Raw genomic sequence first — 22,194 nt, forward strand, 5'->3', positions numbered from 1 at the left:
ATTCATGATTTCGGGATGCCGGCACAAAACCTCTTGCAGCACCAACGGTGGTGGGCACTGCACACAGTGCTGCAAGGCTGACTCATTTGGGTTAGCGAGACAAGGGCTAATAGTGCCAGTGACGACACCGGAGCAGAAAAGCGACTGCCACAGGACACAGATCACCTGCTTGTCGACTTTCAGTTCCTTTGGAGCATCCTTAACACGGGGATGCAGCTAGCACCCAGCAGGCGGGATGCTCGTCTGGAGTGGCTGCCCCGCACCTGCGGGAGCGAGAGAATCCACCTCGGCTCGGCTCCAAAGGGAGTAGAAGATCGTATCAGCTTGCCTCTCCTCCCCTTCCTCTTACGCAATTCAGCATGCAAAGGAGTGACTTGATTTTTTTTTTTTTTTTTTTCACTCTCTCAGGGAGTTGGTTTTCACTTCCTGTGCTCGCCGAGCCTTTGTCTCCGCTGGACGCAGCTGAAGGCGCAGCCGAGGGGTGAAGGCACGGCGGGGCGGCGGGGACACCCCGCTCCCGGCAGCAGCTTCAGGCAGAGCGCCCAGGTGGGGTTGAGAGCACATGCCTGGGGGCGAGGTGCAGGGTCAGGACACCTCGGGGCGAGCCGGAATCCCGAGCGTAGCCTCGGCCGAGCCGCTTGCCCCGGGTTGGCATGCACTTGAACATTGTCCCTCTTACCTTCATATGTCTTCTCCCTTCCTTTAGGAAAGGACTGAAGTCTTAAAACAGTGAGAATCGGGGCGCCAAGATGGCCAGAAGGAGCCCGGGTCCATGGTTTGTACCCTGGCTCTGCTTGGTGCTGGTGTCGGACTTGAGCGGAGGACAGAAGGAAAAACCCTTCGGCGAAATGTGCCTGGAGGACTTTACGGCAGGGCTGCCGGACTGGGTGCTGGACACGGACGCCTCCGTCCAGAACGGAGCCACCTTCTTGTCGTCCCCCATGGTGCATCGGAGCAGGGACTGCATGAGAGCCTGCTGTAAGGACCCCGCTTGTAACCTGGCTCTCGTGGAGCGGGGCCCGGGCTCGGAGGAAGACCGCATCCAGGGCTGCTTTCTCCTCAATTGCCTCTATGAGAAGGCTTTCGTTTGCAGGTTTGCCAGGAAAATCGGCTTTCTCAACTTCTTGAAGAAGGACGTGTATGATTCCTACCTGGCAATGCAGAATCACAGACCTAGTGGTAAGGTGCCCGTAATGGATCCCTGCAAAGCGGGGCTGGAAGAGCATTAATGGTTCCCTGGTGCCAGCTCCTCCGGCCATCATATGAGCAGCAGCGCTGCCAAGCACTCGGGGTAGAGTGGCGCTTCTGTGTTTTCTTCTGTCACAAAGGTTTTCCCAAATCCCAGTACTCATTTTTAAGATCTGTGCCTCAGTTTACTTGTTAGTGAACAAATAGAGAATCTCTCTTTAACCTGTTTGAAGTAGGTGCAGTATGTGATTACCCGAGTCAGAGGTTTTGCTGCTTGACAATGTAGAGAAAAAGGTGTTATTTTTCTTCTCCCTTCCCATGGCCTTTGAGGTTGGAAAGTGAAATCCTCTAAAAATCTACACATAACCAGGTTTTAAAGGGCTGCATTAATCTCTTAATTGCTCGGGGCAAGGATGGAGGCAGGATGCAATTCACTTACCTTTATTTAACAGCAGCCTGGATAGTGAGGTGTGTCAGTATTTCTCTGCTTGTTGGGGCTGGTCACTGCAGCTGGGACAGGAACAGCTGGGAGAGGCTGGTCATAAAATTTCCCCTTTGGAGGTGGGTTTCTCTTCAACAGCCCCTGTTTCCCTGCTCTAAAAGATTGCACCTGGACACAGAGAGCCAGGTGGAAAATGAACTAATCTGAAACTGACCACCTGCCATCTCCAAAGAGCTGCAGTGTGCTCAGAAACACTAAAAATAGGGGACAGTAGCTTCTCCTTTCCCCTCCCACTTCTGTGTTTTGGTTGAAGCCTAAGAAGGTTGTCATGTGTCTAGCCTGGCTGGGTCTTTGACAACCATAACCAGTTTATCATTTGTTGGTCCCTGGGCAGGTCTGTTAGGGGATATCTCTATGGGTAATCCTCCTCACACCACCTCCCAGCCCACCTGTGGGAAGGAAAGGATCTGTGAAGATGGCAAGGGGAGCATCCAGGTGGGTGCAAGGGCTTGATGATGTGAGCTGGATAGATCGTTGATCTTCTGCTGGGATTTAGCAGCCTGAGGCCTTGCGGGCGCTGGAGGAAGGAAATGGTCCCAAACTTCACAGTGACCACTTCTCCATCCTGAGTAGCAGTGTGAGGGGTTTGGAGCAAAGCATGACTTCCCTGAAGCAGCCCTTGGGTGTAGGTGGTTTGAACAGCAGTATGGCAGAGGTGGTCCTCTTGGTCCTCTGTCCCTACTCATGGCTTTCTACTGGATTTTAGGGCCTCTTGGCAAAGGTGTCTGACTGTTTCAGTAGTTCTCCCGCATCTCCTTTCCAGGCTCAAAATCCTTTTCACAGGAGCTGCAGTTAGGGAGGAACTGAAGGCCACATCACCAAGACTAGAGGTGGCATGCTGGCAGCTGTCTAAACTCCTACGTGTTTTGCTGTAGGAGGAAAAAGGAATGCATCATCTCTAGTACATCCTGATTTCACAAGATTAGATTAAAATATAACATACTATTGAGCAATTCACTCTTTACCTCTGTGGAGCAGTGCCTCATACAAGAAGACTGCAGGACCCTCATCCCTTGACTGGTCCCAGGGTCTGGCATTCTGTGTGTGTGTATCTTTAGAAAGTGTCCCAGGGTCACCAACCTCTCTATGTGACCAGCAGTGACATGTTTGCTAAAATATGACACCGAGTTGCAGCACCCCAGACACCAATATGAAATTGCTGCCTTGCAATCCATCCCTAGTGCTCCTTTCACTGTTCCTGGCATGGCTGCAATGGGGCAGGAAGACCCAGGAGGGCATATCAGTGAGAAGTGAAAAGCACTCCAGAAATGCAGTTTGGTGCCTCTCCTTACTCTCATGGGGCTTGTGCCTCAGACTGTTGTGGGTGTAGGAAGGGCTCAGTCTCTTCTACAGCTGTCTTTGACTTTCAGAGGGTGCTGGGTGCCAGGCAGGTCTCAAGCTGTAGTGACAGACGCTGGGCAGCTCACTGCTGTTATTTGGGTCAGGCTGTGATGTTTGTGCTGTGCTTTTATTGGAAATGCGTTCTCCTCTCTGAAATTTTTAGGCATTGTCTTTGATACCAAAAGCTCTCTGAATAACCTTGAATGACACTGGAGGTCTAGCAGGGGAAAGAGACCAAGGGAGTTATCTTACCGGAGAAATAACTGAGTCCTTTTCCCTACAGCAGTTGATGAGACACTTAAAAATGCAGATGTCCATTTTGATTGGGATATAAACCAAAGAAATCCAAACCAGAACCCCAGGCCCTTCTAGCCATGATGCTGGAATTGGGTCCATGCAGGACCTGTCTGGACAGGAAGGTGGATGTCTGGCTGTCACTGAGGGGGAAAAGGGGAAGGGCACAATGGAGCAGGTGCAGGAGGCCATGTGAAGGAGCCTCTGGGCACTGTGTCTGCCTAGCAGCATAAGGAAGCTCTACAGCATTTTTGCTTCTTGACCTTTTAGGGATGCATGAAGAGGCCAGGTGAAACAAGCATTAAAGGAAGCCAGTTTTGGCATGTCAGGCCTTCCTTCCAAAATCTTGGCCCAGGTTTTGGACTGGAGACAAAACTGTAGTTTTCCTGCTGTTGCACTGTATCACTGCTAAAATGTGAAGTTTTGTGACTTCTCTGGATCCCAGGTTACTGGCAGCCCCCTGATTCTGGCCCTAAGGGTCTGCAGGAAACTTATCTGTTGCTTTATCATGCATTCCTTTCCTGTATGTGCTGCTGTCAGGTGTCCTAGGAGCCTTTACATGAATCACTCTTCCAACATCCTCTGCAATGATAAGAATTAAATGCATGTTTTTTTCTAGTGAATAATGAAATACCCAGTTAGTGATTCCAGTGGGATGACATTAAACAGAAAAGTCACAGGTTATAAGACCCTGTGCTACTGCTACTACAGGGAATTAAGCTGTTGAATTAAGAAGTTTATATATGTTTAGAAGGAGACTAGGTAACTAGTTACCTAGGAGACTGGAAAGCACACAGCTGGGGGCTGCTGAATGGACAAATTTAATCTTGGAGTGTTTCTGAAGCCTGATGGAAGTAGCTGAAAGCAGGGAGAGCATATTCTTGCAGTGCTCTTGCTCTTGTTCAAGCACCCACAGCGATGGATGGCAAGTGAACCCAGGGACAGGGGTACCTGCTCTAACCCACTGTGGCCACGCTTACAGTGTTATGACTTCAGAAAAACCTGTGGCTACAGGCAACAATGAACACAGCTGAAATCTGGGTTCTGCACATCTTCTGAATGCATTTTCAGTATTTTGCAGAACAAGAGCTTCTGATTTCTTTGTAAGCTGGTGATGACAGCTTGACACTGTCTCTTGCCTGTTTCAGCTAACATACAGGCTGAAGTCTCTGATGGTATTGTTAAAAGGCATGATCTTCTTAAATGATTCCTGAGCCTGAACTTTGGTGCGAGTTTTCTGCCTGGCTCATCCGGGAGGGGCAGGCTCACCGTGCACTTTATTGGTTATAATGGAGCCCAGTGTTTAAGTAACTAGCCCAGCTTATTCTGGTCTAGGCAAACCAGTTTTGGGTGTGAAACTGGAAAATAGCCTCCCTGAACCTTTGTCCATTTCTTGCTGAACCTTTTGTGGTTGTTTTGAAATGCTCAGTGACACTCTTCTACTCCTGTTGAATCCAGGGCTTGTGAGTAGGAGACAAGAAGTTTTTGGGAGCCACAGGGTTCTGATCAGATATGTGTGCTCCTGCCTCACCATGGAGGGAGATTTGCAGGCTAAAACTTCGGTAATGCATTCCAAAAGGAGAGCTCCCCAAGAGTAAAGCTCATCTTCCTCAAATGTTCGGTCCCATGCTGGTTTCCATTCTGTGGACAACTAAAATGAACAGCGCTGGTATCACAGCTGGGGCTGGGATAGGTCCCCTTTGGCTGATACTGTTGAGCCCTGATCCAGCTGCTCATCCTTAAGCTCAGGCCAGGAGATGGCAAGTTGCACAGTAAGTACCCACAGCACAGATTCAGAGGCTAATGTGTACTGGAAGGGTCCTGGAAGACCAGCTGGTCCAGCTCCCTGCTCAGAGTGGGTGATGTGGGGTTTCCACTCCGCTTGCTGTGAAATTAGTGTTTGTCATGCAGCATTTACTGAAGTGGCTACATCATGTCCTGTCTCCAGAGCTCCAGTCTCCTCAAAGAGAATGGAAGTACAGCCCAATCTTCACTAAAATGGTATATACCTGTGGGAGAGTCCCTCTGCCTGCCAAATAGGACTGATTTCCCACAATCTGAGGAAGGATGGAGGGAACCTAGTTGACAGGTGCATCTTTTGTTATTCTGAAAATATAATCCATTCAGTCATACTGTATTGTTTTAGAGAGGTTAAGTTGATCTGCTCTGTGCACCACTTACAAACCACTACAAAAACCTCTAGAAACTAATGCTGAGAGCTTTTTGGCTGTGCATGAGCTGTTAGAAAACTGTATGGCTTTATCATGAAGCAAACATGAAGCCCTAAAGAAAGAGCCTGTATTTCTCTTTCTCCAGGCACTGCACTGTGATGCCTTGTTCCCTTTCCTCTCTTTCCACCTCAGGCAAGTTAATACTGTGGCAGCAGTGTTACCTTTTCATTACCTCTGCCCATGGAAATGGAGAGTTTTCTAGTGTGGATGGGTGAGGAAGCTGTTCACTTTTGAATGACTTCCTGGGAAGCAATGCAGGAGCAGAACTTAAGCATTTGTGGGAAGAGCCACACTGTTGCCCACCTGCTTTTGCAGCAGACAGGTTCTGCTGGCTTTGGATTCTTGTAATCTCCAAGTTCTGGTGTATCATGGATGCTGGAATTTGGGTGGCCTCATTTTTGCTCCTGTGTCTGCTGCTGGCCTGGTCAGTGGCTTTGAGCAGTGGTTTTTGTCCCCAGTGAAGTCTTTCCCTTGCCTGTTCCTCAGTGCAAACCATACCTGTCTTGTTTGCAAGTTGTTCCTGCAGAGGCAGTCAGGAGAGGGCTGTAAGGGCCCCTCAGTCACCACGAGAAAGCTTTCCAGCTCTTTCTAGTGACAACCTCAAATCTTTCTGAGGTATTTTTAACCATTGCTTTGTAGTCTCAGCTACTCAGGGTGTATCTGCATGAGCTCTGGAATGGAGGAAATCTGGTTTTCCATAGATCTCAAGGGCAAAAGCTAATATCTGAATTCCAGAAGAGAAAAACCTCCAAACTGTGAGCTTTGCAAGTACATTCTGCCATGGGATTTCAATGGTGCCTGCATAGCAAGGTCCCTAGTGGGGTCTCTCTCCTACATGTATGCTTACCTTTGAAGCCCTTGTAGAAATTTATTATCTTTTAAATTCCTGTTTCCCCATCAATTTTAGTTCAAGTTAACTCGTTAGAGGTGAAGCCAGACAAACCACTGATTGCATGAGCTTTTAAACAAGAAGAAACTTTTTAAAAAGCGAAAATCAGGGTCTCAGGCTTGAATATAGTGTGAGTAGTAAAACTTTTTGAAGCAATTTGGATTCCCTCTATCATACTTTTCTCTGGAACCATGAAGAAAACCTACTGATGTGTTATATAAATAGGAGAGGAAATTGTCATTTACAATGTGACTACAGGACTATATTTCGCAGTAAAAGGCATGCCACAGATAGCATTATAAAGCTTTAACCTCCCTGTTAATTACAGAGTTTTACAGCAGAAACTTTCCATGGTTGAGAGAGAATTATAGCAAAGGTAACTTTCATATTTCTGACAGACTTTCAGAGCAAAACAGAGTGGAGTCTCTGTTGTACGAGCAGTTTGCTGATACTCGCTCTGGGTTGGTCAACACTTGGTTCTGGAGCTCAGGTGGAAAACAGCCATGTTCCCAGGGAAGGCTTCCTACAGTCAGTGTGGCAGAAATACTCCAAAGTCACTGAACTTTCAGGCATCCTAAAGAGAAAAGGGATAGACTTGAAAAACAAGTCCTTAAATTCTAGTGAGAATTATTCCTTGACAGTCACCACAAATAAATACTCTTGGCTCTTCTTCTGGATGTGAAGAGAGTTAGTAAATTTGGCTAATCAGAGATGGGAACTGGAGAAGTTGCTGACCTATTGAATAGAACTGAGCTTTTACTCAATTATGCAACCCACAACCCAAAGTAGCTGGATGTTTGGCCTGCAATTTTTTGTTTAAAGTGTACATGCTTACCTATGTCAAGGAAAAACATGATTTGGAGTCACGAGTTAAGGATCAGCTTCTGTGTTGTGGAAAAACTGGTCTTTTCCTTGTGCAATTGCACCCACCTACTGGGCTCACCCTGGCAGGACAGTGGCAGGGAGTAGGTGCCTTTCTCCCTGCCAGGCTCCTGATGTTTGCCTAGCAGGAATGGCAGGAATGTGTCCCCTTTCCAGAGCTTGCAGTGGTGTGTACAAGGTGACAAAAGAAATAAGTGGCCTGTTTTAATGTCAGGTTTGTTTGTACACATGCCTTATATTAAATGTCCCTTCAGTAGACTGCAGCAAGAGTCAGCAGCGGGGATCTGAATCCAGATACACAGGATTCAAACAGGAAATTAGGAGTAAGTCTGCAACAGTGAAAATAATCAGCTAATGGAGTAATTTTCTAAGGGGTTTGGACATGAATCCTTCAGTCACAGTCAATATAAATGTTTAATGGCAATTTCTGTCTAGCTCATAAATGATGGTTGGTGCCTTTACAAAAGACTCGGGCTGAGCTGGAACACTGAGTCTTGGACTTAGTACAGGTGCTACCAGGTGGAGTTTCACAGGCTGAGCTATGCACAAAGCCTGCAATCAGAGATGTTCAGGCCAGAAGGAGTTATGAGTCAGGCTCAGTCGTGTCATTGTATAGGCTGTTCTTGCTGGGACAGGCAGGGATCAGTTTACATCTTTTCTACTTACAGTCTGAAAAAACCATTTACTAGATTGTGGAAGGTGCTGGTAAGCTAATCCATGGAACAGTACAAAAATAACAATCTCATTAATGTTTTTTTTGTGCTGTTTTAAAGGCATGTATGTCAGAGAGTGGGGTGAAAGATGAACTGGAAGAGAAAGATTTCCTATTGAAGTCCCTAATTGTGTAGCTCTGGCTAAATACACTAATGTAGTGCTTAGAGATAGTGGGAGGAACTATGAGAGTCAGTTCCACATTCTTCAACACCCACATCAGGCTGTCTCACTAAGTGAAAGGCGGACATTGCTCTGTGCTCTTCTCCCAGGATGTGGTCCCACTCTCAGAAGCACAGTGGCTGTAGCCACAGGACCACCCTCTTATGGTGGTTCCTGTGGACAAAAGTGCTCAGGGAGCCAACTGGCTCAAAGAGAGCCATCTGCCATAGTGGGTTGTGGACTTACTAAATTAGTGAGGGCAGTATTAACGGTACTGATTGCCTGTTGCTTGCTCAGGCTGCAATGAGCACAGCTGTATAAAAGTGTTTTCCTTTCAGCAGTTGAAATCTGGATTTAGCCTGGAAGAATCCTTTTCCATTGTCTTCCTGTAATGGAGACAAGGACTGGACCCTTCAGCCTCTTACCCAAGATTCTTCTACATTTCTTCTGCAGATGACCACCCTCCAATAGCTCGTGCTGCTAAGGACATGAGGGTACAGCCAGGGGAGCCAGTGATGCTGAGAGGCACAGAGAGCACGGATGACCATGGGATAGTCAGCTATGAATGGAAACAGATCCTTGGCGACCCCTCTGCAGAGATGAAGGTAAGGAGCTGCAGGGAATAAGCAGCTTGCTCAGTGGCACCTGTGGTCTGCACTAGGTTGGTCAGTCAGAGCCCTGACTTAAAGGTCACCTTGTTCAAGTTGGCCCACACAGGAGCCTGTTCCCAAAAACTGTGGAGCGCTCCTTGTGGCTGCCCTCCCTCTCTCACACAGTATTTAGAAGTGTCATTTTTGGCCTCATTAGGTCTCAGGCTCCCTGCACAGGACGCTGACACAAGCCTTCGTGAGCAACACCTGACCTGCCTGTGTGGGAGCCACTGAGAGGGCAGAGCTTCCATGCAAGAGCTGCCTCTGGTCCCAAGATCCTATTCAGTGAAGGGCCTTCTCTTAGTTTTAGTCTTCAGTGCATTTCCTCTTCTGTCTCTGAACAATCTGGTCTCAGGCTCTGCTTCTGTTCTCCTGGGGCCTTTCCTGGACTTTGCCTCTCTTTAAATTGTTAAGTTCTTCCTCCTGTTTTATCTGAGCTGGAACAGAGATCCAAGATCTCTGGGGTGTGAACACTGCCTATTTGCTAGATATTAAAAGTGAATTGTGGCTTTAGAAAGGCCACAATAATTTTATAATAATTTTTAAATTATTTATTTTTAACTTCTGCAAAATGCATTGGAAAGCCATGGAGTTGATTTGAAGTTCTTGTGGCACCTTTTGGAAGAATTAGCAAATGAGTACATCAGGCCCAGAACTGATTTTGAGCAATAGCAGTGACAAACTCTAGAGTGACAAGGGGTCTGTGTAATTCAGCAAGTGCTTCTTTTCTTTTCCCTTTGCCCTAGCCCAGCCAAAGCAACTTCTGGGGCTGGGGGGAGGTCCCCTAATATTATATTGTATTAACTACATAAAAATTATTTATGGCAAGGCTGTGTTCTTTTGAAACCTAATTAAAACCAGAGATAGCATGGAAATGAATCTCCAATTCTCTTGCAAATATAGAAGAAGAGTGTGTCAATAATATTGTAGCTTTCTCTTCTGACAAAATAATTAAATACAGCTACCTTATTCCCTATGTACTAAATAAATTACTCATAATGGTTTTAAGTTTTGAAAAGTTATGTAAAAACTACAGGTATTTATGTCCTCTCCAGAGAGTTTTATTTTCCCTTGTTTTTTCACAATGCCCCAAAACGTGAAATATCTAATTATGCTTGTGGTACTTGTTCTCTCTCTATTCCAGTTGGGTACCAGTCCATGGATTTGGGGGGATTGTCTGGTACTGAGACATTTTTCAACCTTGCATAACTTTAGTCACTTATTCCTTAGAAGTAGTTTTCTCCTACCTGAGACTTTCTTTTGCATTCTCAGAAGCATGAAGAAGATCAGGTAGAAATCTCCAACCTCCAGGTGGGGACTTACGTCTTCCAGCTCATTGTCACAGACACTGCACAGCAGCAAGACTTTACCAACATCACCATCATGGTGCTGAGCTCTGAGCAGACAGAAGGTGAGCCTGAGCCCACACATATCTACCTGGAGTCCTCAAGCCTGGGTGCTGCTCTGGCATTATGATGCTTTTCTCAGAAGGGTGGATGGGAGAAGAGCACAACCAAGAGTCCACACTTGCACGTCAGCTTTTCCCAGTGCTAGCCTGCACCAGTAGTGCAAGGTCTCTGCATTCATAGTGGTCCATTTTGGAGTTTTCATGTACCCTTGCAGGAGATGGTACCTGCAATAACTCCATCTGATCTGGTGTCATTGCTCTCGGCTGGGTAACACCAGAGTAGATGAAGCTTGGGGTGCAACAGGAGAATGTGAAAGGTCTTGTTGACTCTGTGGTTTTGCTGTGAAGGCCTTAGGTTGCAGGGTAGGTAGAGTCATCTGCAGGGCATTCAATGTATCCCTGCTTTTGTTTTTTTTTTTCCTTAACAGCTTTATTTAACAATGAAAATGTTTAGCATTACAAGTGTATTAAGGTAAGGAGTTCTTTGACAAATTGTTGACTAGTAGCTAAGCAGGGGATGTCTCTTACCACAGGTACCATAAAAATATAAGAGCAGCCATGTCAAGTGATGCTAAAGGTCTGACCAAAGTCCAATACACTGCATTCAACAGTGTGCAGAAGTTGGTACTTTGGAAAGAGTGCAAGAACATGACATGCAAGAACATATCAGTAACTCTCTACTATGCTTGAATAATCCCCTAGGATTTTGCAGCTAGGAGATGTTTTTAAACAGAAGATGATGTCTTTGTGTTTAATAATATACAAATCCCTTTTTGACTTCATGTAATCTTTGAAAAGCAGAAACCTCCTGAAGCAAGGAGTTTCACAGCTTAACTATGAGCTGTATGGGGATGCAGCTGCTTTTATTTAATGGATGTGGCACTTTCTAATTCGGTTTTATGAACTTCTCTTTCATATAAAAAAATGAATTCCATGATTCCCTACTCTCCTTCTCTTTGTTGGTCAAGATTTTATAAACCTTTCAGACATGTCCTTTGGAAGATTTTGTTTGCCTTCACATAAAATAAAAACCAGGAAATCTTCCAAAGGACTTATCTAACTCAGACCCTTTTGTGTTAACTTTCTTGATAGAGCATTGTTTGACTCCAAAGAAGGTGGGTTGGTGTCGGGGATCTTTTCCACGCTGGTTTTACAACCCGAGCCTTCAGCAGTGTGAGGAGTTCATTTTTGGTGGCTGCAAGCCCAACAAGAATAACTACTTACGGGAAGAAGAGTGTGCACTTGCCTGCAAAAATGTCAGAGGTTAGTGCTTCAAAAATCCAGCCCCCTCTTTCTCATAGGACGGGGATGAACCTATGGACAAATACTGCAGCCTCTTGGCTGACACCTAGTTAGAGCCCAGTAAGCTGAGGAGACTGGGCTAATTATGGATGGGCAGTCATTGTCTTAAGCTGCCAACGTATCTGACCCTGCTCCTAAAGCACTGGACAGTGTGCTCTGGCTGCAGAAGCCCTCATCAAATCTTTGTGTTGCATCTGAAGCCTAAATTCAGAGAGCAGCATCATGCAGTTTGGGGCCAGAAGTGCTTCAGTCCCATAATGAAATTAATCTCTCTCCTTGCCATCCTCAAGCCACTGAGAACAATTTAGTGCTGCTCAGATAAATGGGCTGAGCCTCTGCCAGGCCCATTGCAGTGCACAGCTTAAGAAGGAGGTTAAAGCCTTGGAAAGGAAAGACAATTTGGAAATAGTCTACCTTGTGGAGGAAAGTTCCCCTGTACTCCTCCAGGCTTACCTCATGTAGGTACAACTCATCTGGATCTCTGAGTAGTGGGCATCCATATTTCACCTCTGTAATCCAGGGCCTTCTTCCAGGAAATATGCTCTTCTCATGTGATACATGAAAGCAATATAAAGCTGATCTTAAGCTGACAAAATGCTGTGGTAAGTTTATTTTATGTTGTTTTCCCCCTTGTCTCTTCAGGTTCTGTTGGTGGGCGACAACAGCCAGGTGAGTCTCCCACAGGACAGTATCATCCTACTGCAAGCTTGGGCTGAGTGTCTCATGTCCATTCCTGTGGCTTTTGATTAGGACTCTGTGAGGCACTGGAGACTAATTTATTTAGTAAGCCTTTCACTTTCATGTCATAGGATAATTTAGGTTGGGGATTACCTCTAGAGGTCATCTGATCCAACCCACTACTGAAAGCAGGCCCAGCTTTGAGTCACCCTTGGTTGCTCAGCTCTTTATTCAGTTCAGTTTTGGGTATCTCTGAAAAAGCAGATTTTACACTTAGTCTGGTCAAAATATGCCAGTGTTTGATGACCATCATTATCATTTTTTCCCCTTATATTGAATTGCTTTCCCTTGTTGCAACTAATTCCTGTCTGTTGCTGCTCATCCTATTACTGTGCTCCAAAATGAATGTCTCTTCTATAATCTCTGTCTTCTCCTCATGCTAGGTTTTGTGCTCCAAGCTCTTGCTGAGATTTACTCTAGTATGCCAGTGTTATTTGTCACTGGGGAGCTGAGAACTGGGCACAGTACTCAGCACTTGGGACCACCTCTAGATGAAGCTTTTGCAGCCCAGTGTGCAGATTTCAGTTTGGCTTTCCTAATTCAATCCCCCATGCTTGGGCAATGTCTCTACATTCTTCCTGATTAGCTCATTCTTGCTTCCACCTGCTATGTACTTCTTCCTGAGAGGAAACATGGCTGTTTCCAGAGTAATGTTTCCTTTATAAATAGATGGGGGGGTTTTTTTGAGTCTAGGGTGGCATTGAGGAGAGACCTTTACCAGTCTGCCTTGTTTCTTGTTTGCCAGCCCTATCAGCAGCTTTTAAGTCCTTTGTAAAGCATCTGGCAGGGAGAAACAATGCATTTTAATGAGCTATCTGAACTGTTTCTGATGCAGTATGCAATGGGAACTGTCAGGCCCCCTTCTTCAGATGCAAGGATGGTTGCTGCATCGATGCCTATCTGGAGTGTGATGAAACTCCCGACTGTGCTGATGAATCTGATGAGTTGTACTGTGAGCAATGTAAGTACTTTAAATTCTGGCTCAGACAACCTTACCATCTGCCCAGTCCCATGTAAGTTACAGGTTCTGAGTCAATACTGTTTGGTGTCTTCTGTTCTTATCTCCTGACCCTGCATTATCTCTTTCCACAGTATTATATTTGCAGGTTCTGCCATTTCCTGTATCTCTGCTGACTGCAAGAGATGGCCTTCCTTCTGTGATGTTTTCTGCTTCTTAAATACACTTTGAGTCTCTTCTCTGCACATATCTGTAAGACTTCAGGCCTTTCTGTCCCCTTTCAATATTGTTCTCACTGAATGATCTTACCTGCTCTCTAAAAGTGGGGAAATGGGGAAGGAAACCACCATTTCTCCAAGTCTGTCCAGTGGCACAGTCCCCTTAATATCTCCTTATGCTAATGTAAATGCACAGTGGTGAGATGCCCAAATCCACCCTATCTCCTACCTTCTTCCATCCCTCCTCACCTCTTCTGAATTCTCATAATCTCTTTCCTATATGTGGTTGTTTTCTTGCCTTTTTAGATTTGCAACCCTATGATTCATCTCTCTTGCCCTCTCATTTATTCTGGACTAGAGCTCTTTTATATTTCTTAAAACCTGGAGTGACTTTTCCAATACTTCCTGATGGAAAACAAAAATAAGAAAGCAGCCTTTATTTTCCTTAGTTTTGTCTCTGTATCTATGGATCGGAAATTGAGTTTCTTGTTACTACATTTTATCTTTCCCCTGTTCCTCTCATAATTTTGAGATATGTAAGAACATCAAATGATATCTCCCTTCCTCTGGATTGTGATAGCAAATGAAGGTGCAGCAAAGCCCTGTCTGCCCATGTGTGCATGGACAGAGGCATTTCTTTTCAACTGGTGAGAGAAGTTTTAACATTAAATGTTTCCCTTGCAGATGCTCATGAGTTCAATAGACTGCAGAAAATCAATGTTACACATAAGCAAGGTATGTACCATCCAGAGCACCTAGGCTGACCTCTGCCAGCTTTTGTTTTTTTTCTTCGGTTTATTGTTCCATGGTAAAACTGCTTCCCTCTATAAATCCAAAACCAGGTGTAGCATCTGGATAGTCCTTGTAGTGAAAATGAGCAAGGGCCTGTTCTCTGACCATGAGGACAGCTGTTGACAGCAGGCATTCACTCTCCTGCTTAAACTTTTTCTATCCAGGTAGGTCTCATGCGTGTTGCTTGCTGGGCAGTACCTGGCCTGTACACAACCCTGCAGCATGTTTTTGGTTTTTTGGGTTTTTTTTTTTTTAATAGTGCAAACCAAAGCAGTGTGGGGGACACAGCAATGTCTGTGCTTGATCCCATATCTTTGCCTTGTTTGTTAAACTGTAGACAGCAGACCTATCACAGGGATAAAATAATATATTCCAGATCACTTAAATGTAGCTCACTGCAGAGGAGACCTGAGCTGATCTGTGGTTTTTGGTTGTCCAAGCTTTTCATGTCCCCTTCTGCCTCCCAGGGAGGACAGGTCATTTCCACAGGGGAGTAAACCCTGGGGTTTACCATGACTCCACACTCTGAAGTTCCTTTTTCTTCTTGCTAGTTGGATTTATGGCAGGTGCCAGCTCACCTTTGCATTGCAAATTTGACCAGCTGGCAACTGAGCAGTGGGGACCTGAGAGCCACTGTTCTGACTATGGATTTCCTCTTCCATGGTGCTTGTGCTCTTTTGTTGTGAGCAGAAAATTTTGCTGCTTTGGGAAGACATTGCTCAGGCTAAAGCACCTGTACCTTGCTTTGCCAGGCCACTGTGTGGACTTGCCTGATACTGGACAGTGCACTGAGAGCATCTCCCGCTGGTACTATAACCCATTCCTGGAGAAATGTGACCCCTTCACCTACGGGGGCTGTGGTGGCAACAGCAACAACTTTGAACAAGAGGAAGAGTGCATGAAATCATGTTCAGGCATCACAAGTAAGCATACATAGCGTGGGCTGGAGTTTTACTGATCAAACTGGGGAAACCACCTCAGATTAAATTCTGTGGTCCCAAAGAGGCAGTGTCTTGGGGGCTTTCAGTCAAAGCTGCTCTGCTGTCAAACTCTGGCCATGACCCACAGTATGGAGGATCTACAGCATCTTTGTGCAATGCAGCCTGTCATTTCACAGAGCTGGAATCATTTGGGGTGCTGATGTAGAAGAAGAGACAAAGGAGGATAACAAAATTAACCAGAGATATATATGCTGTGAAGAGAATCTAACCTCCTGTCTTGGCTCCAGGTCTCCCCAAGTAAGAGGGAAGAAATTGAGAAAATCCTCACACTTGGTACATATTGCTTTGGAGGCCAATAGGAAGAAATCTGCTGAACTGTATCTGTTAAGAGGCAAAATACCTCTCTCAGCTACACTGGACCTCACAGCCTACCCTGAGAACTCAGTACCACAGCTGTTCAGGAGGGATGCTGTGTGCGTTCAGTCACTTCAGAGCACTGGAAATATGTCCTCAGAAACCTGTCTGATCCCTTATTCCCAGCCTTCTTTGTAAAACCTTTTTCCTCTCCTCTGTGTTCCCAATTCAGAAGCAGATGTAATTGGCCGAAGATGGGAATCATTTGAGTCCCAAACTGCTATGTTAAGTGAGTAACAATATTCCCAACCAATCTTTCTTGTTGCTTTTCCTTGTCATGAAAAATACTTTGTCTTTCTTTGCAAAGAGTAACTTTTTTTCCTACAGCCCTTTTGAAGCTGGGGGAGCAGTGTGGGATTTGTGGGATGCTGGCAGTAGCAAGAGGTACTTGTGCACTGTGCAACTGTGGTCCATTTTTTTCTGTGTCTGTGACTCAGTAGCTCTTACAGAGACTCCTGTTTTTCTTTCCATCAACTTGCATTAATGTTCCACAGTTCAACATCAGAAAATGGAAAGTAAAACTTTTCCTAAGGGCCAATTTCACACAAGGACTACTAACTTCTACAAGAAAGAAAGCTCAAGTGGATATGTGAATAATATCAAGTGCTAGACTGTGGGGAAATGTGATGACCCTATACAACCTCTCTACTGCACTAAAAAAGCCCAATGCTATTGCAATACAAGTTATTTTTTAAATGTGACATGAAGGTTATTCTTCTTAAATCCTAGAGATTGGTTTAATCTTTAAATTCACACTGTCTCTCAAAAGCATCATGTTTGACTGGCTCCACTGATGATGCAGGGGTTTGTTTGTTTGGAGAAATACTCACACCACTGCCAAGAGTACTTTCCCACAAACTCAGCCTGTCTTCCATAGCTCATTCCCTCAGTGTTGTCCCAGCCAGGAGGTGCTTTCTGTGACCACCCTTTGGTGGCCTCCCTGTTGAGGTATGACACAAGGCTGCTATTTCAGAAGGAGTTGTTATTCCTGGGGTTGTCAAACGGCCAAGCCTGCCAAAGTCAGGGAACAGCCTTTAGAGGGCGTGGTGCATCTGGGAAATGATGGGAGATACCATTAGGGAGAGACAGGCTGGCTGTGCCCTGCAGTTGCCATCTTTCTTCTTTGCTGGTTATGCAGTGACCACCGTGCTGTCATGTCAGCTGTTGCCTCTTCTCTTTGCCAGCACAGTTTCTGCAGCAGCTCTTGTGCTTGCTTCATCCTGGCCATTCCTGCTAATCAGAGTTTGTGGACCATCCCTTCTAACACGTTCATTTATTCCTGCAGGTGCCTTTGAGGTAGTGATTGCTGTTCTCCTCGGGATCTGCATCATGGTGGTCCTGGTGTTCATTGGCTATTTCTTCCTGAAGAAAAGGAAGAAGAGCAGCCACCGCCATCAGCCTCCCACTGCTACCAACTCAACCCTCTCTACCACAGAGGACACTGAGCGTCTGTTCTACAGCAGTGCCACCAAACCAGTCTGACCTACAGCCTCTCTCCCCAGTTCAGCACTGGGGCACTCCCCAGAATTTCTGGAGTTCTGCTTTTAGACACAGGTTTGTGCCTGAAGGACTCGTTTTCTGTGAAGACATTTGGAGCGTCAGGCCAAGATTTAACTGTGATTTGGCAGTACTAGTATTTGTGATTGTCTAGGCTAAATGGCTGCTCTGGAAAGTGAGGAACTGGGAGCATTTTGTTGCTCTCTGACATCCACCAGTTCCTAACCTCAAACAACCTAGTGAAATTCTGAATTATGTCTTTCTTCCTGCTCAAATCTGGGGCACAACTTTGCTCAGCTTCCTGAAGGAACCTGGAACTGGATCTGTGTAGCATTCATGTTGGTGAATGGTGCAAGCTCACCAGAGCCAGCAATTTATTTTCAGTGTCACTTTCTGCCACTTAACTTTGTATTTTCCTCCCCTTCTGGAAGGTGCTCTGCCTTTTAGCAGTCTGCCTGGTTGTGGTGCATCCCTCAAGGTCTGTGGGATTCACATAATCATTCAGACCTGATCCAAGGGCTCTCTGACACTGTCTGGCAGTTCCTGTTTTCAACATGGATGGAAACAGAAATACCTGCTTAAGTCACTAAGCTTTGTTTTTTAACAGAAAAGCACATCTAGATGTTTTGCTGGCTGGCTGCTGTGTTTCAGTCTCCTGTGTACAGTACATGTTCATCATTTTTCTCTCAGTGAGTTGCCCTGGTTGCTTTCCCAGTGTTCAGGCTGAACCCAAACACATTGAGAAAATATCTATTTATTCTCACATGAAGTAAATGTCTGTACTTTTCCTGCTGATTGTGCAGAAAAGCTACAGCTCTGATTTTACTGCATTTTCCTCTGAGCACACTGCCTGACCTGACTCCCTGGCATCTCCCAGTGCACAGGAGTGGGCTGGATACCACCAGCTAATATCCACAGGCTCCCTTGCTCCTGCTGGCTTGTCCCTCCTGATGAAAGATGAGCCCAGACCAGCTCTGGGAGGTCCAAAGCTCATCTCTGGCCCCAAGGCAGCATGTGAAATCCCCACTTTGCCAATGTCCTGTTCCCAGTCCTGGTCCTATATGTTCCGCTGTAGTCCCTTTGCAATGAGATGCTTCCGAGCTCTGTCCTGCATCTGCTGGTCCAGGCTTGTACCTCAGTGAGCTGAGGATTTCTGCTGAGGCAGAAGAAGCTATTTGTGAAGGGGCTGATGTGCTGTCAGCTGTGGGGCTGGCACCAATCCCTAAACTTCCAGTACCTGCTGCTCTTAAAAAACTGCTGTGTCTGTGTGTGTGTAAGAAGCATGAATCTACGTACAGACTTCAGTTTGAATGCTTGTGACCCTTTCAGAGCCAAGGCCACAATAGTTCTGGAGTGCTCTGGTGAAGCCATTCCAGCTCAGGACATTGCTCAGGTCCTCTCAAGTGCATTGGCAGGACAGCTGCCTCTTGGGTTGATGCCTGGGCTGAAAGGAAAAAAATGCTACCCAGAATCTGCTGGCAATCTGACTGCATGCCTCTCCCCATTACAGGCATCTGCCTCAGCATTCCTGGGTCAGATTCCTCCTTTTTGTGACATGTCTCATATAATTTCTTCCATCTCTTTGTTTTTCCCACAGCCTATCATGGCCTATACAATAAACCTAATGTCTTGATTTTTTTTTTTTTTTTTTTTTTGTGTGTGTGTTCTCACTATGATAATAAAGAGATGTTTGTCTTATCTGGCTTGGGAGTGGTGTCTGAGGAGCAATGACCAGCAGAGGGGGCAGGTGCCGTTCCCATGCCTGCTATCTCACCCCCTTTCATCTGTCTCAGCTGTGGTATCTTGGGAGAGCTGCTGCAGCAGCGGTCCCATGGCGTGGGGAGGGCTGGAAGCAGGGCTGCAACATATGCGGATACCTGAGGAGGAAACTACTGCTTGAGGTGTTCTGGGAGAAAGATTATTACCCACTAAGTCACCCAGAGAGCAAGGCAGGGTGTAACCTGAAACTGAGTTCCAGCTGGTCAGACTGGTTTGGGCTTTGGGTCTGAAACCAAAAGCAGACACTATTCTTCAAACAGGAGCTGCTCTAACTGTATCTTCAGGCTGGTGATCGCTCAAGAACTGCGATGTAAAGTCAGCTAAATGTAACTGGCTAATTGGCAGTGGGTTTGTATGGCAACCAGGTGGACATGCCCTGCACCACTGACCTGGCCACCCTGGCTGGGCCTCCGAGTGCTGCTTGAGCAGGAACGCTTTCTCCCTGTTCTGGGCTGTGGGCTTTGCTCTGCCGTGACCACACACTCTACACCAGCCCTCCCATCGTGCCATCTCCAGCTACTTACAGGTGTAAGTGCAGATATTATCTCCCCTGTGCCCTGAAGGCTCCTCTGGGAGCAGCTCTGCTGAGCCCTGCTCAGCTTGGCCGAGGGGTCACTGCTCCCCTCCCGGCAGGAACCCCTGGCCTGGGAGCACCGCCTGAAACCACCACTGCTTCTCATGACAGTCTGCAGAGAGAGGTGGGTACGTGCTTTGCAGCCTCTTTCGCTTACACCACACCTTTGTGTCCCCTGGTGTTGGACACAGCCCTGTTGGAGGCTGCAGATCTGGCCTGAGCCCTCCCCCATGCAGCTTCTGGGCCCATACCCCCAAAGTCCCACCTGCCTTCAGCCCCTGCACCTCCACCTTCCCCAAAGGCAATGCCTTCCCCACCGAGGTCAGTGTTTTCCAAAGGGTTGTTTGCAAGCCTTGAGGGGCCAGGCCCCTGGAGCTGCTGCCTCACTGAGGGGAAACTACAGCTCCTTCCCATTGTCCAGTCTGCCTGTTGGTGGTGTCCACCTCTGCAGAAGGATAACTATGGAAACTCCCTGCCCTTCCTGGCCAGCAAAGCTGTTTAGTCACCTTGCTTCCACTGTCAGGAAGGAGGATTTGCCTGAGCTTTTGGCTGAGATTATTCCAGCAGGCTGCAGGGGACCTCACAGGGTTTGTGTGGCTTACTGGCCTGGAAGCATTAGCTCGAAGCTAAACATCCATGTGTGTCTCTGGCATTCCCACAATGGCTTTGCAAACAAATGCAGCAGCTGCCCTGATGCAACAAGGGATGGCTCCACAGTGGCAGGCCAGAATACTGTTCTACACACAAAAGCCTCAGTGGGGTGAAACTTTCTGATTAGGTGCTTTAGCCCTCAGGCCTAATTTATTGCCTGAGGAAGAAATTCTGGTTTTGAGACTAAACTGTTCATTCTGGTTAAAAAGATGAGCTCTAAAGCTGGGGGAAAGAAGGAACAGCTTGGTCCAAGCACTGCATAATGTAAAGACAGACCTTGAATCGCATTTTTGCCCACCTTACTTCAAGCATTAGGAATGACGAGACTTGCTCCTACTGCAGTGTGCTTTGAGCTCCTAAATGGCACATATGCAGATTTGAAGTCTAGTCCACTATGTGGTAAGCAAACCTTGCTCACTAAAATAGTGCCTGTGTGAGAAATAGCCTGTGAAATCTTCCCAGACAAATTTTTTTTTTTTTCTCTCCTTGGAATCATGGAGAGAGAAATTGTAAATACTGTCCCTTGGTTATCAAGCACAGAACTGTATGTTATTGTAATAACTTGTAGTCACAGAGAAATACAGTCGTCTCTAGAAGTTCTAGCAGCTCTGATCTCTTCTGCAGCACCTAACAGGGCATGGAGGAAGTTTTCTGCAAGGAAACCTGGCTGACCAGTAAGTGTTTCCTGGGCAAGGTGCCACATGAGGCGTGACAGAGTTTGTGTGGCCCTTATTCAATAGTTGCCTCTCCAAGATGTCCTCATCTCCAGCTGTGTCAGGAGTTTCAAAACTAACCATCAGTTCCTGTAACAGCTTTAGAAGATTTTGCAGAGGCCACCCAACGTTTAATTACCATCTTCTCCAGGTTGCCCAGAGCCAGCCTACATGAGAGGACACACAAAATGACAGCCAGCAGCTGATGAGAGAGGCAGAGGAAGAGGAGCCCTGCTGGAGCCAGCCAGGTGCTCTGATAGGAAGGGAATTTTTCCACAAGTCTCAGTGCATACAAAGAGCCTGTGTCTTTCTTGTCTGCCCTGACACACTTGACCCACATGATGGCTGCTTCAGGATTGTTAAAAAATATTTGTGAGCAGTTGAAGCAAAACATTGGTCTAGAAATTTGAGCTGCTGGGACTCCCCCAGCCAGAAACTCTTCTTTAAATGAAACTATAGTGGCCCTCTCATGTAGGCATTGTGGGAGCCTTTCCCTCCCTCAGCTGCATCCCCAGGGGCCCCAAGACTTCTGCCTCTGCTATGGGCTCCAGGCTGCACTGCTGCATTTTTTGTTCAGTATGGGGTGTTGCTCAGCCAGAGCAGCTGCCCAGGGTGGTTTGCCAGCTCCTTTTGAGATGTCCACAAGAGGGGGCAGCAATATCTTAGTATCCCTTTCGATGTTGCCTTGAACACTGTACTGTCAAAGCAGCAGGGACACGGTGCAGTGCTGGAGTTGATGCTGAGGTGGGAGATGTGAGCCTCTGTGAGCTCCATAGATGTGAGGTCCTGTTCACTCCCATCCATATCATGGTCTAATGTTATGGTCCATATTACCATACTCCCACAGGTCTCTGTCCTGAAAGATGGAGAGAGGTGGCAAAACCTTCAGAAGAACCTTCAGAGGATTGACCTAAGGTCTCCCACACCTCTTGTGGGTGTTCTGTGCCTTGGGTCTACTTTCCTTTGGTTTTGTATGGGTAACAGAGAGGAAGCCCCTGACACTGGAGTCACCACTCCAGCCCCAAAAACTTAGTGCAACTTAAAAAACACGTGGGTGCTTCTCTTTAGCTTTTTGGATCAGTTTCCCAGATTTGTTTTGCTGACTTCTACTCCTCTCCCGAACATACACATTATGTTTTGAAAGAAGTAAGAGACTTCCCCGGTAATCAGAGGACTTCAGGCAGTAGAACCTTCATTAAAACCAAAGCAAGCCAAAACAATTCTTTTAACAGACTGTCATCAAATTTGGAAGCTGGTAGCTCTGTCTCCCAAGCTTTGCCGTACAACCCTCCACTGCAAATCTACATTACATTAGAGGTTGACGGGGCATTTGTCACCCACTTGAGGAGGCTCAACAGC

At 46.4% G+C, this 22,194-nt stretch overlaps 2 protein-coding genes across 5 annotated transcripts in view; one reads left to right on the forward strand and one right to left on the reverse strand.

Moving 5' to 3' along the window:
* The window catches only part of PPP1R14D (protein phosphatase 1 regulatory inhibitor subunit 14D), a 23,024-nt gene extending 15,612 nt beyond the window's left edge, over positions 1 to 7,412 (reverse strand). For 2 of the 4 annotated variants that reach the window (XM_085581862.1, XM_085581861.1), the window contains exon 1: positions 1,628 to 7,412. The gene's annotated coding sequence lies outside the window, so the exon portion shown is untranslated. Of the gene's footprint in view, positions 1 to 165; positions 348 to 1,627 lie in introns of those variants that run through there. The other 2 variants (XM_085581865.1, XM_085581864.1) reach the window with 2 other exon arrangements.
* SPINT1 (serine peptidase inhibitor, Kunitz type 1) lies at positions 429 to 18,816 on the forward strand. The gene is made up of 11 exons (XM_021533445.4): positions 429 to 546; positions 707 to 1,179; positions 8,654 to 8,805; positions 10,123 to 10,261; positions 11,351 to 11,521; positions 12,203 to 12,229; positions 13,134 to 13,259; positions 14,159 to 14,209; positions 15,019 to 15,189; positions 15,794 to 15,850; positions 16,907 to 18,816. Exons 2-11 carry the CDS (start codon positions 750 to 752, stop codon positions 17,101 to 17,103), a joined length of 1,521 nt encoding a protein of 506 aa, XP_021389120.1. The 5' UTR covers positions 429 to 546; positions 707 to 749; the 3' UTR covers positions 17,104 to 18,816.
* Positions 18,817 to 22,194: the final 3,378 nt, after the last annotated feature.

The sequence above is a fragment of the Lonchura striata genome, chromosome 5 (genome assembly GCF_050655825.1).
Source record: "Lonchura striata isolate lonStrDom1 chromosome 5, ASM5065582v1, whole genome shotgun sequence".
Lineage (NCBI taxonomy): Eukaryota > Metazoa > Chordata > Aves > Passeriformes > Estrildidae > Lonchura > Lonchura striata.

What these genes read in the sequence shown, in the direction of transcription:
- SPINT1 (XM_021533445.4), top strand. Translation starts at nt 750, where the DNA reads ATGGCCAGAAGGAGCCCGGGTCCATGGTTTGTACCCTGGCTCTGCTTG. An exon ending in TGAGTTGTACTGTGAGCAAT is followed by an intron (nt 13,260 to 14,158) that starts GTAAGTACTTTA and finishes TTTCCCTTGCAG; the next exon opens with ATGCTCATGAGTTCAATAGA. An exon ending in ATCATGTTCAGGCATCACAA is followed by an intron (nt 15,190 to 15,793) that starts GTAAGCATACAT and finishes TTCCCAATTCAG; the next exon opens with AAGCAGATGTAATTGGCCGA.